General features: G+C 50.8%; 1 protein-coding gene across 2 annotated transcripts in view; it reads right to left on the reverse strand.

Annotated features, from left to right (window-relative positions):
- Window positions 1–804: 804 nt before the first annotated feature.
- TBL2 (transducin beta like 2) overlaps window positions 805–19,449 on the reverse strand; it is a 34,320-nt gene continuing 15,675 nt past the window's right edge. For both annotated transcript variants that reach the window (XM_076072568.1, XM_032967498.2), the window contains exons 5-8: window positions 18,517–18,643; window positions 17,315–17,467; window positions 3,602–3,837; window positions 805–1,729 (exon numbers count right to left, since the gene is read on the reverse strand). In XM_076072568.1, the coding sequence (XP_075928683.1) occupies window positions 1,503–1,729; window positions 3,602–3,837; window positions 17,315–17,467; window positions 18,517–18,643 (743 nt within the window). In that variant the 3' untranslated portion in view covers window positions 805–1,502. The remainder of the gene's footprint in view (window positions 1,730–3,601; window positions 3,838–17,314; window positions 17,468–18,516; window positions 18,644–19,449) is intronic.

The following is a 19,449-nucleotide window of genomic DNA, read 5'->3' on the forward strand; positions in this document are numbered from 1 at the left end:
CAAGTTCGACTCAACCCTAAATTATTAGCTGGTAAAGGTGTTAACCTCAACACTCGGGAAAGAACGTCGGGCAAGCGTGGTGCTGACCACGCCACAACCTCGTGCGCCGTATGCGACATCAGGTACAACAACACGTGATACAAATACTGTCAAACAAAAGACAAAGACCCCCCCCCCCCCCCATATAACCTTAAGCAGACCACTGATGCAAGTGCCATTAGCAAGTAGCATCTTTGAAGGCTGTCACGTCACGTGGGGGGAGTGGGTGACCAACACCACGCCCGGTTGCGTTTGTCTCCCCATAGCTGATGTTTACACAAACCGGCTACTCAAATTTCCGCCACTGTTATTATTGGTCGTGAGCAGGAATCCAACTCGGGCGGCCGGGTTTGCAGCACAGGGCGCTAACCACTGCTCCACCGCTGCCCGCACTCACACAAGCAAACACAGTGGGCGGATTTCAAGACGCACCCTCGACTCTTGCGGTTTGAATCCAATGGCGGGGAAACAAGTGTGCCATATCATGTGGAAAATATGCCACTTCTACGAAACACAAATCATTGCCTGGACACCTCAACACCAGCTCAGCAGACGGATCCAGTGGCTGTACCCTCAAAGCCCCGAAGCACCCTCAATGATGACTTCAATGCCCGTGTCCCCACGCAGGAATTTACAGCTCCCCCGAGACAAAACGCGATTTTCCGACGTTCGTAATATATTCCCCCCCACTCCGAGTCCCAGAACGCGAAGTCGCCTGCGGCGATTGGCATCGGGTAACCTGCAAAGCAAGCGGACGACTCGATCTGCGTGAATGTGCCTTTAATTTCTCTAAAACGACAATTAAACTCTGCAAAACACCACAGTCAAAACAGATTACTCCCTCCGTCCGTCTCTAAGATTTGATGACGCAAGAGGGCTTTGAGAGGGCGGCGGTCTCTTAACGAGAGTCAACTCTGCTGCCGGGGGTTGGCTCGCCGCTCCCGTGCCACGCTTGTCCTAGTCGCGGTGTTTAGGTGGCATGCCTCGCCCCCCAACGGCGGAACCCCGGCGGCGCCCCTCCGGCGCCCCTTCGCCGGGTCCATCGGCTACGCTTGCGATGACTGCGATATCGATAAAAACATTTCACAAAAAACGTGCACGTAAAAAAAATGCTATTTTTTTGCAGGGGCGGGCTTTTTCATCGCGCTGCCCACATAGTTCCGGTTCAGCGCGACATGACAGATATCGTTCGTGTTGGCGTTGATGCATACCTCTCCGCGGTTCCAGGTAAAGCCCAATTCACCATGGGACATTCCGGAAAAGAAACAAACCTGGATCAGGCCTACGCGGCGATCCGCGTTCACCTTTCTCCCTGCCCTCGGCGACAATTATTTTTCCCCTAAACACTGACGTACGTCCTTCGCCGTCACGGGGCCGCGGGAAAGGCGTGCTCCGTGCGTCGCCGATGTCGGTGAGCGCCTGGTGGTGGGGGGAGGGGAGGGGGTTTAGAGCGGCGGGCACCGCTAGGCCACGGCAGTGATCTGGCGCAGCGCCTGCCGGGCCTTCTGGGCCTGCTGGCGGAGGCGGTCCCGTACGGCCTCGTTGGGTGCCACGCGGGCCTGCTCCTCCAGCTCCTCGGCCTGCGCCGTGAAGCCGGCGGCGTTGTGCACCACGCGCACTGCGCGGTCTCCGCACGACGCCAAGTAGCGGCCCAGGGGATCGAAGGTCAGCTCCAGCACCGCCTCGGGGCCTGCGCGGGGGGAGTGTGAGAGGCGGGGGGAGATGGGGTGGTTGGTGGTGCGGGAGGGGGTGGGAATGGAGCACAATGCAATCTCCCGTGATCGGTCGTTGGCACGGGCCGCGGATCGGTGAAGTGTGTCGTGTTTGCCGTCTCGCTCGCGTTATTTTCGCTCGTCGTCTGTCCTTGATTGTACAGATTTGTCCATTCCACGAGGCCAAGTCGCATTGTTTGCGATATCATCTGCATGTCATTTGCAGAAATCAGAAAACCGGCTCTCGCACGAAGGTTTCTACGCACGCACCACGAGGGTACGAACTGATTTTGATTTAATTAATTGACGCATGCTGTGCAATGGCGGATGGATCGGAGGCTGGGGTGGGGGGGCAAAATAAAATGAATGTGTGAATTAATATAGCCCCCCCCCCCCCTCATTTAAAAACACTCGACCCTTTGGGAATATCCCACTCCCGCCCCCACCACTGTCAGCCTTGAAACCTTAGCAGATCACCCTCTTGAGGAATCACGAAATGCCTAAATGTCAGATTAGTCACCACTGCCACCGTCGTGACCATTGTGACAGTCGCGTTACACATCGACCACAGAGCAACCGCCACTCGGTATCCGCAGCGCTCTGGGGCTGGGGGGGAAATCCGGGGGGCACCCAGCCGCCACCGCTAGCTCGCGTCGGATTGACACAAATTCCGATGTTTACCACTTGCAGACGCCAATCGTCTGCGACGGTAAACACCTCTTTCCGCAACTCGGCCATGCGTAGCTTGCACGTGCAATTTTCATCCCGATCTTCTCCGCACGACGGGTTGGGGAGCACTGCACGGCAAACCCAGGGAGGACCCGAGTTTGACTACGGGGCCACGGACGACAGTGGTGGAAAGTGAGTTCTGAACCAGTCCTGGTGGGCCTGCCTCCACCTACCTGCACTAACGAGCATGGTAAAGTATAGTTACATAACCGCTCCCGCCCTCCCCTCCCCCCAATGATTAACATGGCATGGGGAAGTCTGGGATTGGCAAAGGGCTATGCATTGCTACTGCTATCACTATTGTTTATCAGCTGCCTCAGCGACAGAGTGGGGGGCTCACAGTCAGAAGGTTATGGGTTCAAACCCTGGTTGGGAGGTTGCAAAAATGGTACCACTTCACAAGGATGTCAAAAGTGCTATTCTGGGAAAAGATTCACCTCTGCCATAGAAATGTGCAATTTCCACCACCAGCTCTGGGCTTGTAGCGAGCGGACGAGTTCAATTCGGCAGGAAAACACTTTGACTTAAAAAAACCCATTGTAATTGCTTCTTGGAGACGTTTAGCGACACGCTCTGAAAGCCGCCACGTTTATCGTGCCCTATTGCATATGCTGGCACCGAGCCAAGGCATTGTCGTCGCGTACACAAAGACCCCCGTACATAAAGATCCCCCATATAGCCTTAACAGACTGTTGGGGAAAAGTGCTGTTAGCGAGCACCTATGAAGGCCGGCACGGCACACAAGCGGGTGGATAGACAGTATCACGTCCGGTTGTGTTTGTGTCCCTAAAGGCGATTTTCAGATATCGCACAAGGTACTCATTTGAGGCTGAGTCGACCTAGGGGAAGCACAGGACCAGTTAAAATATTCGCCACTGTTACTGATTGTGAGCGGGAATGTAAATCGGGCCATCGGGTTCATAGCGAAGCGGTCTAACCGCTGCGCCACCGCCCTCGAGCACACTTACACACACGCACACACACTCACACACACTTACACATGCACACACACACACACTTACACACACTTACACATGCACACACACGCACACACACTTACACACACGCACGCGCGTGCGTGTACCATCACCGGCACCACCGCCGCCGCCGCGGCCGCTCACCGTGCGGGCCGACGATGGTCTCCATGAGCCGGGCTGTGCGAGCGTCCAATACGTGCACGGTGGGCCCCGCGGCCAGCGCCAGCACGCGGCCATCGGGGGACAGCGCCAGGCGGCACGCCGCCCTCGTGGCCGCCTCGTACTTCCCCTTCGTGAGCAGGTAGGGCTCCTGCTGCAGGCGGTACTGGATGTCCGTGTCCCACAGCCGCCACGTGCCGTCCTTGGACACCGTCGCCATCCTGGCGGGCGGGCGGGCGGGCGAAAAAGCGGGAGAGAGGCACGGAGAGAAGCACGGAGAGAAGCGTTACAGGGGGGACGAGGGAAAGCGGAGGCGCGCCAGCCAGCGGACACGCGGTGCCCGAGCTACGGGGCCGCCGCGTCCGATCGGGCCGAGCGGCGTGTGCCGTGGATTCGGAGCCAACAGGACGGAACGCGATCGTCATCCGCCACAAATCTGAAAGCGCTCGTGCTCGCGGGCGGATGGGTGTGCGCCATCACACTCTCATTTGCACGCACCAAGCCGGAGTGGAGATCGCTCTGCTGACACAGAGAAAAGCACAGAGCCGACGGTGCCGCTCGCATCAAATAAAATGTGTGGGGGGAATTGGGGGGGTGGGGTTGGTTGGATCTAGAGAGGGGGGCGTGGTTGGGTGGCGGGGAGGAGAAAGGGGAGCTTGAATCGGTCGTCCGGATATCATTGCGCCTGTTGCCGCGGCAAGACAGGTGCTCTAGCCGCACCCTGCACCAGCGATAGATTGAACGATGAGCTTCTCCCCCGCACCGTCTCCCTGCCCCGGGGCTCGCTTGGCGGCACCGCCGCTCGGTTGCCGTGGAAACGTGTACAACTTGAAACGACGAGCGGCGATTGCGTCGCACGTTTTCTTGCTATGAGGTCAGAAAAAAAACTATAAACACCCCCAACCCACCCCAACCCCCCGCCTGCCACGCACACTTCGGAGCGCGTGATATACACTGATGACGAGAGAGTGAGGTACCGGGCTACCCCCTCCACCAGCAGCTCTCCACCGATATCCGGCACCCAACCGTTCCGCACTCCACTCAATGACTGACTCGTTTGCCTGCGGTCTACGTTATCCCTTCAATCGAGGTTGCACGCGTACAGCTCTCAAGTTAATCCACTGCTGGATGAGAGCCTCCCCATGCCATGAAGATGGTCCAATATTCTTGACCGTCGTACCTTCTAGCCATAGATGTCGCCCCTCCTTCCGTTCCTATCTTAAAGCTCACCTCTTCTCTATCGACCATTCTCTTCCTCTTCACTCCCCTCACACCTCCACTCCTTCCCGTCCCTCCTCCGCCCTTTCGTGATCCCCAAGTACCCCTCTCTTGCTGTCAGTTATTCCTTGCTACGCCTCTGTCAACCTCATCATACCATTGTGTCATCGTTTGGTAAGCCATGTCAAGAGCCTTGAGTGAAGCCGCTCTATACATATAAATTAGATTTACCTGCTTATGTTTTGCTTGTGTTGAACCAACACTGCTCAAATAATGCACTCCCAGAAGGAGGCCATATGGCTGATGGGATGTATAATTATTATTATGACTACTACGTGGAGAGACAGATATGGGAAGGAAGGCCAGAAAAGTGTATTACCCCTGAGTTAATGACGCTATTCAACCTCCAAGCCGTGGAGCACACACCGACTGCACATCCATGCAGCCGTTTGCATCGGTGGTCAGGCCACAAAAATTCCCACAGAAGAGAAAATTGTGATGACTATTGTTACTCCTGTTAAAATAAAAAAATGTCAAAACCTGTTTTCCAATGGTTTTTTTTCCTTCTTGATGGCGTCAACAAAAGACCACAGAAAAATATGAAGCCTGCACAGGACGGCTTTGTGTTTTGAATAAACAGGCGGGCATGCATTCCACTCAAATTACCCGCGGGAAGTTCCGTTTTTATAAATAACAGACAGCAGTACTTGGTGGAAGGGTGTTAAACAAATTCTGATTACAAGAGACCTTCTAAAATCCCTTGATGCCCAGATCAGATGAAGCTCGTTCAACGATACCACCTGCAGTAAGCATGACTTTTTATGTGGACGACAACAGAAACTTAATTATTATCAAATCTCATTGTCCATACAAATAAATGGGCAATGTTTTGCTACCTTAGGTGAGTACCGATTTCTGCTCTGGCCGATTGAATATTGGTGGGAAAGGTTTGAATGTACGGTTCAGAAAATACATGGGAAGGTTGCAAGAATTCCCAAACCAAGAAGTGGAACCCCAATCGAGGTAAGCCAATTGTGATGAACAGCAAGCCGATTTTAAGAAGCATATTTATATCTCCGAGCATTAGTATCACACGGCACGACACTTCTCGTGATTAATTAATAATTTACTCACAAAGTGGATTTTTTTTAGTGCAATCTGCACGTCTACCATAGCGCCGATAAAGGACAGCAACAATAATAAAATATACCATTCCCTCAGCTTCCTCTTGAGCAATAAACAATCTCCGCCTGCACGCGGTCTCAAGTTTGAGACCGCGTGGGACCGTGTGAGCAATGCCGCCCGGGTCGACGGGAGGGAAGAGAGGTTTCATGGTTCACCTCATCACTGCCCACCCACCCACCCACTCACGCTCCAACATCAGTGACGTATATCGGAACCGGTCTGGGACCTCCCCTGGTTCAACACGGGCCTTCAATGAGTGCGTAAAAACATCAGAACCGGGGAGATAGAGGCGGTCGGGGCATGGCGCTGGGCACTCACCTCTTCGTGTGCCGAATGGGACGAATGCAGGGTGGATCATAAGTAACAACCTGATTTGAAATAGCGGCATTGTGTAAATTATTGTTACATTTTTTGCAGAAGTAACATAGGAGCCTGGGAGTTTATGATGAAGCTGAGATTAGGAGCACTCCCTTTAAGAGTGTGCTCCTAATCTCAGCTCGTTACCTGTATAAAAGACACCTGGGAGCCAGAAATCTTTCTGATTGAGAGGGGGTCAAATACTTATTTCCCTCATTAAAATGCAAATCAATTAATAACATTTTTGACATGCGTTTTTCTGGATTTTGTTGTTGTTATTCTGTATCTCACTGTTCAAATAAACCTACCATTAAAATTATAGACTGATCATTTCTTTGTCAGTGGGCAAACGTACAAAATCAGCAGGGGATCAAATACTTTTTTCCCTCACTGTAACTTCCTCCACAAACACACACACACCCCCTCACCGTGCATGGAAATTTCACCTGTGAGCCAGTGCATTTTATCTTCACAACATTGTGGGCACATGCCATGTGGTGAGCAAACCCCTGTCATCAAAGCCACAGCATATACTATGGGTGTTCTCATCTTGCGTATGACAATACATTCAGGAGCGAGATGCCAATCTCGAGGTCTGCCCAGCCGCGATGAGGGCTTCAGGAGTTCGTTTGTTTAGATGTGCTATTTTGGCCTGTAACGATCCTAAGCACTCCCCCTCCCGCTACCTTTCCCCCCTTCATACAATTTATGGAATTGTCATTACTGCAGTGTCCCAAAATCACAACAATTTAACTGTCCCTGTAGTAAAAGTTCTGAACAGGTGCACTCACACTCAGAGCTGTTTCCACGTGGAACCATGTCCCCAAGACACGCAAAAAGTATTTATCGTCTCGACTTATTTGAATCTTTAAGAACACGCTTGCTCAACATCTGGAAGTGTGCCCTATTATTTAGTTCTGCGTCTAACCAGATGTGACACTCACTGCACTATGCAGATGTAAACCACTCTTTGCTACACGTGTAGTCAATGGACACCCTGGGAGCCCCGACAAAAAGGATGGTTCATCTCAAAATAATTTCATGCCGAAATATTTCAATTAAATATTTTCAAAAAAGCTTTGCACCGGATGTTGAAGCATCTCGTTTTAGCATAATTAATTTATTATCCCGTCTCGTACGTTTTTGTTTGCTCCGTCGCAATACGTGTTAAATTAGTGTCTCATCCTGCACGTGCTCTTAAAATAATGATGAAAAATGCGAGGCGTAGGCAGCCTCTGGCGACAGGAGCGGAGAGCCACGTGAATTTATTACACACAACGCGTTCGAACAAAAAAGTTCAACACCGATGACTGCGCGTTTCGACGCACGCACTGCGCTTATCGTGAGGCCGAGCATGTTCACAATGATGAGGCCGAGCATGTTCACAATGATTAGGCCGAGCATGTTCACAATGATGAGGCCTCGAGGCTACGAGACACTCGCACCGAGGTATTTACCAATGCCGCAGCATCGCAACCCTTCCTGCGCAACACCCACCCGCACCTTTGCCTTGTGGTCAAGGGTCGCATGCCCCCTCTTGGTTTCGCCAAGTTTCAATATCGCCAGCAACCAACAACGCCTACTCCCTCCAACTCGCTCAAGGGTTTGTGTGCTTTCTAAATGTATTTTTAGAACAGAAAACGAACCTCATTGTGATCAAAACATAACAAACGTCGTTCAAGTTCCTTACAGACATTTTTCTTGCTGTTTTTTTTTTAAATTCGAGTGTGGCGCTGGAACGTGTGCAATCCGGGCCACGTGGCTTCCCGAAAGTGACGGTGCCCTGTGCATTGTGTTCATTTGGCAGCCGTGGGTGTCATCGCGAGTGAGGCAATTGTAACTTTCAGCGGGACTTCCTGCACCGTAGGCTACACAGCGGTCATGAGAACACGAAGGAGCAGAAGATAATAAGATAATTTGTGACACTTTATTAATCCATGGGGGGAGTGGCGGCGTAGAAGTTAGCACACTGGGTTTTAAACCAGGCGAGTGAGCTGGGTTTGATTCCTGGTCACGGCTAACGTCAGTGGGAGAACGACATACTAACGACTATTACATTTTTAATTTTACCGGGTAAGGCCCACTGAGCTATATAATTATTTTTCAGAAGCGACCTGGCCACAAATTATATCCCAATGAAGTGATTTATCATGTGGACGTTTATAGCAGGAGCCAAATACTCTAAATGCGTGTTGATTCTAAAGGTGGAGGGAAAAACTCCAGGACCCGGAGACAAATCCACGTAACTACGGGGAGAGAGACACGCAAACTCCAAATATACGACAGGCGTCAGGATCGAACCCACGTCCTCCTGTATACCAAGCAAGTTAGTTAGCATTTCGCCACCGCAGCGGCGGTTGTGGCTCCCCCACCCAGCCACCCCTCCCTAACCTTCACTCACCAATGTGATGAAGTATAATCAAACAACAGCATGGAGAGGACTCTACCCAGCTACTGATTGACAAAGAGTGATAAAATACGATTTTATCTCATACTGTTTACAAATCCACTGCTGGATGAAGGCCTCCCCAAACACCAACTAAACATCTTTAATTCGATGCCTACCGTTAATGCTGCATGTACAAAGGACAAAACGTAAACGGCACTGTGGGCAAGGATACATCAAACCATAATGGTGCAAGGGACCTAACCTACGTGTGAGAAAAGCACTCGTTGCTGACGTTACTGAACCATACCTTAAATAATAAAGCATACATGCCACAAAGGAATAGGTGTACAAGAAAAAATAATATACCGTCGATGTACAGCCCTTTGTCAACCCACTTCTGAATGTGGGCATCCTCATGTCGAGGCGGGCTTGGGAGTTGTTTGACCATACTTCACCAAGCTGGTCTGTGCAGGTTGGTGACAAGCTGGGGGCCATCAGGACCGGTTTCAGACATCACTCGCCACCGATGTCAGCCGTATGATGGCTGGGGCTCGAACTCGGGTTCGCAGCGCCATTAATCACAATCGACGGGAGAGCAAGCCGTCTAGAGTTGGCGTAGGGGGGGGGGGTCGGTGGGGGCGGCATCAAACCTCCGTGAGGGTGACAACAGACAGCGGATAACCGACATAGAAAGATCGGATTTGTGGAATTTGCACCACATGATCAGAGAGTTATAAACAGGAGATGATCAGTGCTCATGAGCAAGGCATGACGTTGGTGGTCTTTCAATCTTTTCACACTAACCACCCCCCCCATGGCCTAGAGATATAAATTAGGAATGAAAAAAAATCAGTCGCCTAACCACAATGTAGTCTCCTCGGGGATGCCAGGGAGACGTGGCAGAAGTGGACGCGTTGGAATTTAACACGGTCAGTGGGCGCGCGGGTTTAGACGGTCAATTGAAACCGCACATTGCGTGGGTGGTGGTAGTGGTGGTGGTGCAGACACGAAGAGGCTATATACGTGCGTGTGCAAGCTGGGGGTGGGGGGGGGTGGTAAAGGTGGCACGAAGAATCGCCGGGTGAATGACGAACAATTAGAAACTGCAACTCGCCACTTGCGAGGGCGTTGCGTGTTTTTTCGCTTGGCAACCGTCCAAGACACCCGAGCCACCCCGCAGGCAAAGGAGCTGAGTGGCAGTTGGGGTGGGGTGGAGGGGAAAATTTTTCCTTCGGTCGAAATCTGTTAGAAAGCACTCCGGGGATCTTGGCAACATTGCGTCATATCTCGATTTAACGCCCGCGAGAGTTTTTATGTCAGCGTGGGTAGATTATCTTCCCGTGGCAGCAACGTAAAAGAGAGGAAGCTTTCCTTTCAGAGTAGTTTCGAGCGTTTCGGAAATTTTCTTTCACTGTGGGCGTCGAGAAGGGTGCCATACCCTGGGCTTGACGGGAGAAGGCAGTACAGCAAGTTGCCTAATTGCCGCCATCTGTATGAGGATTGAGTGTTTCCCCCTTGCACGAGCGGGGTTGCGGTGTCCTCCCCCGCTGTCGTGAAACGGCCCGAAAACATCGTACAAATAAATACCTAATGCAGCAGGAAAAAATGTACGCAAATACATATGTAGATAAATAGATAAATACAGACAAATAAATATATAGGTAAATAAAAAAATAACTATACAGATAAATATATAGCTAAATATATAGGTAAATAAATATATAATATTGACAGACAAATAAATATATAGATAAATATATTGATAAATAAATAATTGCGGGTCCGAGTCTTGTATCCATGCCCCATGGAGTATAAGCGTCAATAAAAGAAAACACCAGATGCGATGCCCATGTCATAACTAGTTACGGTGCATAGTACAAAAGTCACACAAGAGTGCTCTCCATCAAATAGGTCGCTTGGACGAGGTCAGCGATTTCCCACTGAACCTGAGCATTGATGCAATGGTGCTCATCTCGTTGTTTACAGACCTGCAGAGCCAGAGGTGGAAATCCCACATTTCTACTATGGCGGGTTCAAGTAGATCCACACGACAGCCGTTGTTGACCTCCCCATAATGTGGTCGCTTATTTTGTTGACCCCTGGATGGATGACGATGAGCTGGATCAACCCCCCCAAACAGGATTTGTTTTCACAACTTTCTGATTTTGAAGTCTCCCACACAACCGCTGAGCCACCTGGCCGGATACTATGTTTATACAGCTATTCATACACATTTATGAAAGCTATCACCTAAAAAATTCTACAATAAAATGCCGATTGAGATGGTACGTCTGCCAAGGACACTTTTAATATACTACACATGCACAGCACTGTCAATCCACTGTCCGAATGAGGGCATCCGAGTTGTGGGAGATTATTTGACCATAATTCACCATGCTGGTCAGTGCGGGCTGGGGAAGGTGCGGAGCAGAGACAATGTAGGAGCACAATAATCCAATGCTTCATTGGAATTTCCTACACTGCCCTCATCTCTGCAGCAGCCTGCAAAAACCGTCATGCATGGTGGTGACGCAGTCTAAATACTTTCCCTTTTCCAGATGTCTGCAAGCTGCAGGATGGGTCCTGTTCGCCTCTGAATCTCGGAAAGCACCAGCGGCTCAGCGTTAATTTTATTTAGAGAGGTATAGCGCTATTTGTACTCATTGTACTCACATCAGAGAACTGTAGCGACACGTCCCCAATCAACGATAGCTGGCGCTAAACTGTGCCACACACCCTCCCGCATGGCCTTGTGGGAGTCTCGGTACCGATAAAGTTATATTATTTAAGTTATTCTTCCGATTTAACTTTGATTATGAAAGCGCACGTCATCGGAACTGGAAGAAAGACTGCTAACGTGCACGTACGTCATGTACACCTATGTCATCGGAACGGGAAAGGGTTCATTATTTTTATACAAGCAGCCTGCACGCACCTCTTTTCCCCCTCCTTTCCCAGCCAGGCAGCAAGCCAGGTTGAAAACTTTCTTTCTAATATAGCATGCTATGGTTTCACAGCATTTTGAGATGCAATTTGCATTGATGATTCTATATATCAATTTGTTTTTCTTAAACAAACTCATCGGGGAGCTATAAAACCACAAAAGCGAAACCCTGTGCAGTAGTAATAATAAAAACAGAAACGTTAGGACCACGGACGCCAGCGGAGAGCGGTGTTGCGGTCACGGGGCTGCATCGCGGCGTCCCACCGAAAGCAGTGACAATTCCGCGATGAACAAAGCAAGCACGGAACGAAGACGAAAGCGTGACATGGCGTAGCCTGAGCGAATGCCACAGAGAGGAGGAACAGGAGGTCGCGTCTATCCTTTGACTATTATTTGGGGTTTTTATCCTTTCGGGGGAACAACTTCCATATTGATTCAAAAGCGATTTTTCGGCGAGGACTCGTCATGATGTCTGTGTTGGTAAAAACCCTCCACCACCCGACACAGCCAAACAAATTAATGAATGTTACGATTACAAGTGCTTGATGGACCAATTTTTGTTGTTTTTATTAATACTTTAAGCTCACTGGCGAGTTGAAAGAGAATGCACGAAATAAAAAAATGTCGCAATTAAGATACCTCATCTGATCGCTAAATTTGATACCAACTCACGGCGGGTGTTTGGACGAGTCCCTGGACCTTTCCTGAGGTTAACTCATCCTTAAAATGAGCACCTGGTGCGGTGTGTAAAGGTCACCACTGGAGAGACAAAGGAGGCCATGCCTTGTTTGCCATGCGGGCCTTGAGATAGGTGCCTGTTAAAGGGCTAAATGGGGGATCTTTATCTTTGCGTGTGCGGAACCCTAGTCATAACAATATACAGCTGAGATAAAGAGATTGTGGGTAGCTGGACTGTATTGTGCCAGCGTGCCACTTGAGCCCTAGCAATGGCCCGTACCTCCCCAACCCCGTCATTCCACGAATCATAATCACTTTCCTCGCTGTAGAAGTTCAAGCCGGATTTGGTTAAACCTATCGCCATGGCTTTGACCAGCTGTCCACATTTCCCATCGGACCTTAGAAGCCAAATAGGGTGGAGCCTGAAAATACTATACAGGGAATTATTATTATTAATACTACTACCCTTATTCACCCAAGAAAGCCTCATTGAATCTCAACACTCTTTTTCAGGATGGTCCAGCCACTTGAGGACCCATAGGAAACCCATGGAGAACAGAGGGGTAGAGACTATACAAACACCACACAGTAAGGCACCCGGGCCAAAAGTCAAACCCAGGCCTTCCCTGCTGTGAGGCACGAGTGTTCCCACTTCGCTGCATGTCTTTGTCCCAGGATTCACAGCCTGGATGGGTGGCGAGAGAGAGGGTGTAGCAGGTAGAGAGGGTGTAGCGGGTAGAGAGGGTGTAGCGGGCAGAGAGGGTGTAGCGGGTAGAGAGGGTGTAGCGGGTAGAGAGGGTGTAGCGGGTAGAGAGGGTGTAGCGGGTAGAGAGGGTGTAGCGGGTAGAGAGGGTGTAGCCGGCAGAGAGGGTGTAGCGGGTAGAGAGGGTGTAGCGGGTAGAGAGGGTGTAGCGGGTAGAGAGGGTGTAGTGGGTAGAGAGGGTGTAGCAGGTAGAGAGGGTGTAGCGGGTAGAGAGGGTGTAGCGGGTAGAGGGGGTGTAGCGAGTAGTGGGGGTGTAGCGGGTAGAGAGGGTGTAGCAGGTAGAGAGGGTGTAGCAGGTAGAGAGGGTGTAGCGGGTAGAGAGGGTGTAGCGGGTAGAGAGGGTGTAGCAGGTAGAGAGGGTGTAGCAGGTAGAGAGGGTGTAGCGGGTAGAGAGGGTGTAGCGGGTAGAGGGGGTGTAGCGAGTAGTGGGGGTGTAGCGGGTAGAGAGGGTGTAGCGGGTAGAGAGGGTGTAGCAGGTAGAGAGGGTGTAGCGGGTAGAGAGGGTGTAGCAGGTAGAGAGGGTGTAGCAGGTAGAGAGGGTGTAGCAGGTAGAGAGGGTGTAGCGGGTAGAGAGGGTGTAGCGGGTAGAGAGGGTGTAGCGGGTAGCGGGGGTGTAGTGGGTAGAGAGGGTGCAGCAGGTAGAGAGGGTGTAGCAGGTAGAGAGGGTGTAGCGGGTAGAGAGGGTGTAGCGGGTAGAGAGGGTGTAGCGGGTAGTGGGGTGTAGCGGGTAGAGAGGGTGTAGCAGGTAGAGAGGGTGTAGCGGGTAGAGAGGGTGTAGCGGGTAGAGAGGGTGTAGCGGGTAGTGGGGGTGTAGCGGGTAGTGGGGGTGTAGCGGGTAGAGAGGGTGTAGCAGGTAGAGAGGGTGTAGCAGGTAGAGAGGGTGTAGCGGGTAGAGAGGTTGTAGCGGGTAGAGAGGGTGTAGCGGGTAGAGAGGGTGTAGCAGGTAGAGAGGGTGTAGCAGGTAGAGAGGGTGTAGCGGGTAGAGAGGGTGTAGCGGGTAGAGAGGGTGTAGCGGGTAGCGTGGGTGTAGCGGGTAGAGAGGGTGTAGCGGGTAGAGAGGGTGTAGCGGGTAGAGAGGGTGTAGTGGGTAGAGAGGGTGTAGCGGGTAGCGTGGGTGTAGCGGGTAGAGAGGGTGTAGCAGGTAGAGAGGGTGTAGCGGGTAGAGGGTGTAGCGGGTAGAGAGGTTGTAGCGGGTAGAGAGGGTGTAGCGGGTAGAGAGGGTGTAGCAGGTAGAGAGGGTGTAGCGGGTAGAGAGGGTGTAGCGGGTAGAGAGGGTGTAGCGGGTAGAGAGGGTGTAGCGGGTAGAGAGGGTGTAGCGGGTAGAGAGGGTGTAGCGCAGGGGTCGGGAACCTATGGCTCGCGAGCCAGATGTGGCTCTTTTGATGATTGCATATGGCTCGCAGATAAAACAAAATATTCTCACTTGTTTTAATCCATCCATCGATTTTTCACTGCGCATGTCCTGTTCAGGGCTGCAGGAGCAATTGTCCATTATTTTAATTGGATGATACTGGCCTACGTTTGCCGTTGCTGGGTAAAACAGGTAAACGCCCCCTTTTGAATCAGTCTGAGACTGCGTCTGCTCGGTCATTAGCTCAAAGCTAACCCTTCGACGAAGAAGATGGCGAAAAGAAAAAAAGACGACGAGTATCGTACATTTCAGGACGAATGGACCGAAGAATTCGCCTTTGTGGAGAGAGCGGGTTCTGCGGTGTGTCTAATTTGCAATGACAAAATTACATCGTTGAAACGGTCGAATGTAAAGCGGCACTTCGACACGCGCCACGCTACCTTTGCATCAAAATACCCTGCGGGAGACAGCAGAAAGAAAGCGTGCCAAGAGCTTCTGAGCAGGGTGCAAGCTAGCCAGCAGCAACTCCGTGTATGGACCCGGCAAGGTGACTATAATTCGGCTAGCTTTGCTGGTTCTTTAGCAATAGTGAGGAACGGAAAACCATTCACAGATGGCGAGTATGCTAAAACGTTCATGCTGGATGTAGCCAATGAACTTTTTGATGATCTTCCGAACAAAGACAAGATAATCAAACGGATACAAGACATGCCTCTGTCGGCAAGAACTGTTCATGATCGTACCATCGTGATGGCAAACAAAGTGGAGGAAACGCAAGTGAAGGACATAAATGCAGCGCCGTTCTTTTCTCTGGCTTTGGATGAGTCAACAGACGTGAGCCATTTGTCGCAGTTCAGCGTGATTGCAAGATATGCTGTTGGTGACACACTGCGCGAAGAAAGTCTTGCTGTTCTGCCATTAAAAGGGTCCACAAGAGGTGAGGATTTATTCAAGTCTTTCATGGAGTTTGCTCAAGAAAAAAGTCTACCTATGGATAAACTTCTCCCAGTGTGTACTGATGGTGCTCCGTGTATGGTGGGGAAAAACAAAGGATTTGTGGCGCTTCTCCGTGAACATGAAAATAGACCCATCCTAAGTTTCCATTGCATTATACACCAGGAGGCACTTTGTGCTCAGATGTGTGACAGGCAGTTTGGCGAAGTGATGTCGCTGGTCATTCGTGTGATCAACTTTATTGTTGCCCGAGCCTTAAATGATCGCCAGTTTAAAACACTGCTGGATGAAGTTGTAAATAACTATCCTGGTCTGCTTTTGCACAGCAATGTGCGTTGGTTGTCAAGAGGGAAGGTGCTTAGCCGTTTTGCGGCTTGCCTGAACGAAATCCGGACTTTCCTTGAAATGAAAGGCGTCGGGCATCCTGAGCTAGCCGACACCGAGTGGCTCCTCAAGTTTTACTATCTCGTAGATCTGACTGAACATCTGAACCAGCTCAACGTGAAAATGCAAGGCATTGGAAATACAGTGTTATCCCTTCAACAAGCTGTATTTGCTTTTGAAAACAAGCTGGAGCTTTTCATCACGGATCTTGAAACAGGTCGTTTACTACATTTTGAAAAACTGAGCCAATTTAAAGATGCATGCACAGCAAGTGAGCCCATTCAAAACCTTGATCTCCACCAGCTAGCTGGCTGCACATCCAGTCTCCTACAGTCCTTCAAAGCACGCTTTGGAGAATTTCGTGAGCACACTCGTCTTTTTAAGTTCATCACCCATCCAAACGAGTGTTCACTGAACACAGCCGACCTGAATTACATCCCTGGTGTCTCCGTCAGAGATTTTGAAGCAGAAGTGGCTGACCTGAAGGCCTCAGACATGTGGGTGAATAAGTTCAAGTCACTGAATGAAGATTTGGAAAGAATCACACGACAGAAAGCGGAGTTGGCGAGCAAGCACATGTGGACAGAAATGAAAAAACTCCAACCCGAAGACCAGCTGATTCTCAAAACTTGGAACTCGCTTCCTGTCACATACCACACACTGCAGCGTGTGAGTATTGCTGTATTGACCATGTTTGGATCTACGTATGCATGTGAGCAGTCATTCTCACATCTTAAAAACATCAAGTCCAACCTACGATCACGTTTAACGGATGAAAGCCTCAACGCTTGCATGAAGCTTAACCTCACCAAGTACCAACCCGACTACAAAGACATCAGCAAATCCATGCAGCACCAGAAGTCGCATTAATGGTGAGTGTTATAACAACATTATTTAAAAGAATAAATTCAGAGGCTTATTATACTGACATTTAGTTGAATTCACTTTTAAAATATATTATATGGCTCTCACTGAAATAAATTTCCACATTTTTTGCTTTCATGGCTCTCTTAGTCAAAAAGGTTCCCGACCCCTGGTGTAGCGGGTAGAGAGGGTGTAGCGGGTAGAGAGGGTGTAGCGGGTAGAGAGGGTGTAGTGGGTAGAGAGGGTGTAGCAGGTAGAGAGGGTGTAGCAGGCAGAATAGGGTGTAGCGGGTAGAGAGGGTGTAGCGGGTAGAGAGGGTGTAGCGGGTAGAGGGGGTGTAGCGGGTAGCGGGGGTGTAGCGGGTAGAGAGGGTGCAGCAGGTAGAGAGGGTGTAGCGGGGGTGTAGCGGGTAGAGAGGGTGTGGCGGGTAGAGAGGGTGTAGCAGGTAGAGAGGGTGTAGCGGGGATGTAGCGGGTAGAGAGGGTGTAGTGGGTAGCGGGGGTGTAGTGGGTAGAGGGGGCATAGCAGATGGAAGGGGGGTGGGGTAGTGGGTGAAAGGGGGAGTGAGGGGGGTGTGGGGTAGCGGGTGGAGGGGGTGTGGGAGGCTCCACCTGTGCGAGTCATTGGAGAATCCGAAGGCGTGCACGGCGGCGGAGTGTCCCTTGAGCTCAAAGGCACGACTCACTTCGCGGAATCCTCCCGTCTTGGTGAAGCAAACCTCCCACACCTTGACGTCTGGTGTGAATCCACACGAGCCAACGAACCTGCCGTGGTAAAATCACACGCACGTACAAAGATCCCCCGTGTAGCCTTAGCAGACTGTTGGGGCAAATGCTTTTAGTGCGTAGCACTGATGAAGGCTGGCATGGCACACAAGGGAGTGGGTGGCCAGCACCACGCCTGGTCATCTTTGAATCCGTAGCGGCGATGTTTACACATCGCACCAGGTATTCATTTGAGGCCGAGTCGATCTAGGCCAGGCCCAGGACTAGTTCATATAATCGTCACTGGTGTTGGCCGTGAGCAGGAATTAAACTCGAGTCGCCGGGTTTGTAGCGCAGTTTGATAACCGCTACGCTAGCGCTCCCCACAGACGCACACACACACACACACGCGCTCCGCACGTTCCTGTAACACCTGCGAGTGCATTGGCGTGGCCGGCAGCACGCGCCACCGAACATCACGCGCGCTGCCGCCACTCTGCCGCAACGCTACGCCAACTTCCTGTCAACACACGAGAGCTTCCTGTCGACGTATAACGGCTCTTTGATAAAATGCCGAAGGGACACCCCTCTGACTGCAGTAGGCGTGCACGTGACTACGTGTAGTCACAGCTGCAGCGAGAGGTATGTATACTGGGCGTGGCATGCCAATCACTGAAATCCTGGGGTCACCAGCATAATCAGGACAAACGAGGCAATGAATTGTAAGGGTGGAAACCAGGTTAGATTTCTCACTTCAGCTCCTGAAGATGCCGTCAGTAATGCGTGGCTAAATCTCAAGAGGAAACGTTGAACCCGTGACCTAACCAAGAGGACTATGCTTGGATTGTGCTTTGCTTTGACATGTACAACGCTCAACAGGTGAAGTTGGCAAAAACATCCCATCATAGGACCACAGAGCTTGGGCAATTGTTAGTGACGGTTTTGGCTGCTTTCCCGCTTGCCTGAGATTTCCCGTGCCTCTGACCTTTTATCTCTGTCTCTCTCTCTCTCTATGCAACAACACTGTGCACGTTACAAATTCTACATGACTATTAAATTATTACGACGAGTCTCAGGATCTCTGGCTGCCAGAAGGCGTGCATGTTGACCTGCCACAGGGAGAGATGGCTGCGTAGGCATTGGTCATTTGGTTGGTGTTGATAGTGGCCAGGATCTCGCCCTTGAGGTCCCACAGGTGGATGGTCGTGTCTGCTGAGGCTGTCATCACGAACTTGCCTAGCAGCCGCACACAAACAAACACACATACCAACAAACACCATTCATTATAAACTAAACTTTTTATTTTACCAGGTAAGCCCCCACTGAGCTCTTTAGCTCTTTAACACAAGCGACCTGGACATAATCGACAGCTCATCAAAATGGCTGAGCACGTGGAAATTTCAAGCGGCCAAATACTCTAAACGCCTGTTACTACACGTGGAGGGAAGAACCGGAGGACCTGGAGGAAAATCCACACAACCACGGGGAGAACATGCAAATTCCCAATATACAGGCATCAGGGTCAGGATCGAAACCACGACCTCCTGCATACTAGGCGAGGGAGTTAATATCTCACGACCGTGGCACCCCTGCTGGATTAAAGCCTCCCCAAGCGTCGCCATTCCTAACGGTCTTGCAGTGTCTTGATCCATCTCAGTCCTGTGCAAGTGGATTTCGCCACTCTGGTTCTCCGGTGGTCGTCCGTCTCCCAGGAGTGTTCTCTCTTTTGGCTGCCACAACCGTCAAATGTCACTCCTCTTTATAATTTTGCAAATGACGCAGTGAAACCGAAATAATAGACTGAATGCAGCTCTACGAATATGCAACTTCCACCAGTTCACGCAGATCGACGTACAGCGGTCAACACCGTCCAACACTCGTTTCAAGGCTGGATAACTTTGTAGGAATATTAATCGTACCCGGGAAGCCGGTGGCCTCAGTTAAAATTCCTGGCTACAGTTAACATTCGTGGCTAAGAGTGATATCTGAACCGGTCCTTGTTCTCCTCCCGTCACCAAGCCGCACTAACCGGCGTGGTGAAA

The sequence above is a fragment of the Petromyzon marinus genome, chromosome 38, assembly GCF_048934315.1.
Source record: "Petromyzon marinus isolate PM22_M1 ecotype Great Lakes invasive population chromosome 38, UKy_Petmar_22M1.pri1.0, whole genome shotgun sequence".
Lineage (NCBI taxonomy): Eukaryota > Metazoa > Chordata > Hyperoartia > Petromyzontiformes > Petromyzontidae > Petromyzon > Petromyzon marinus.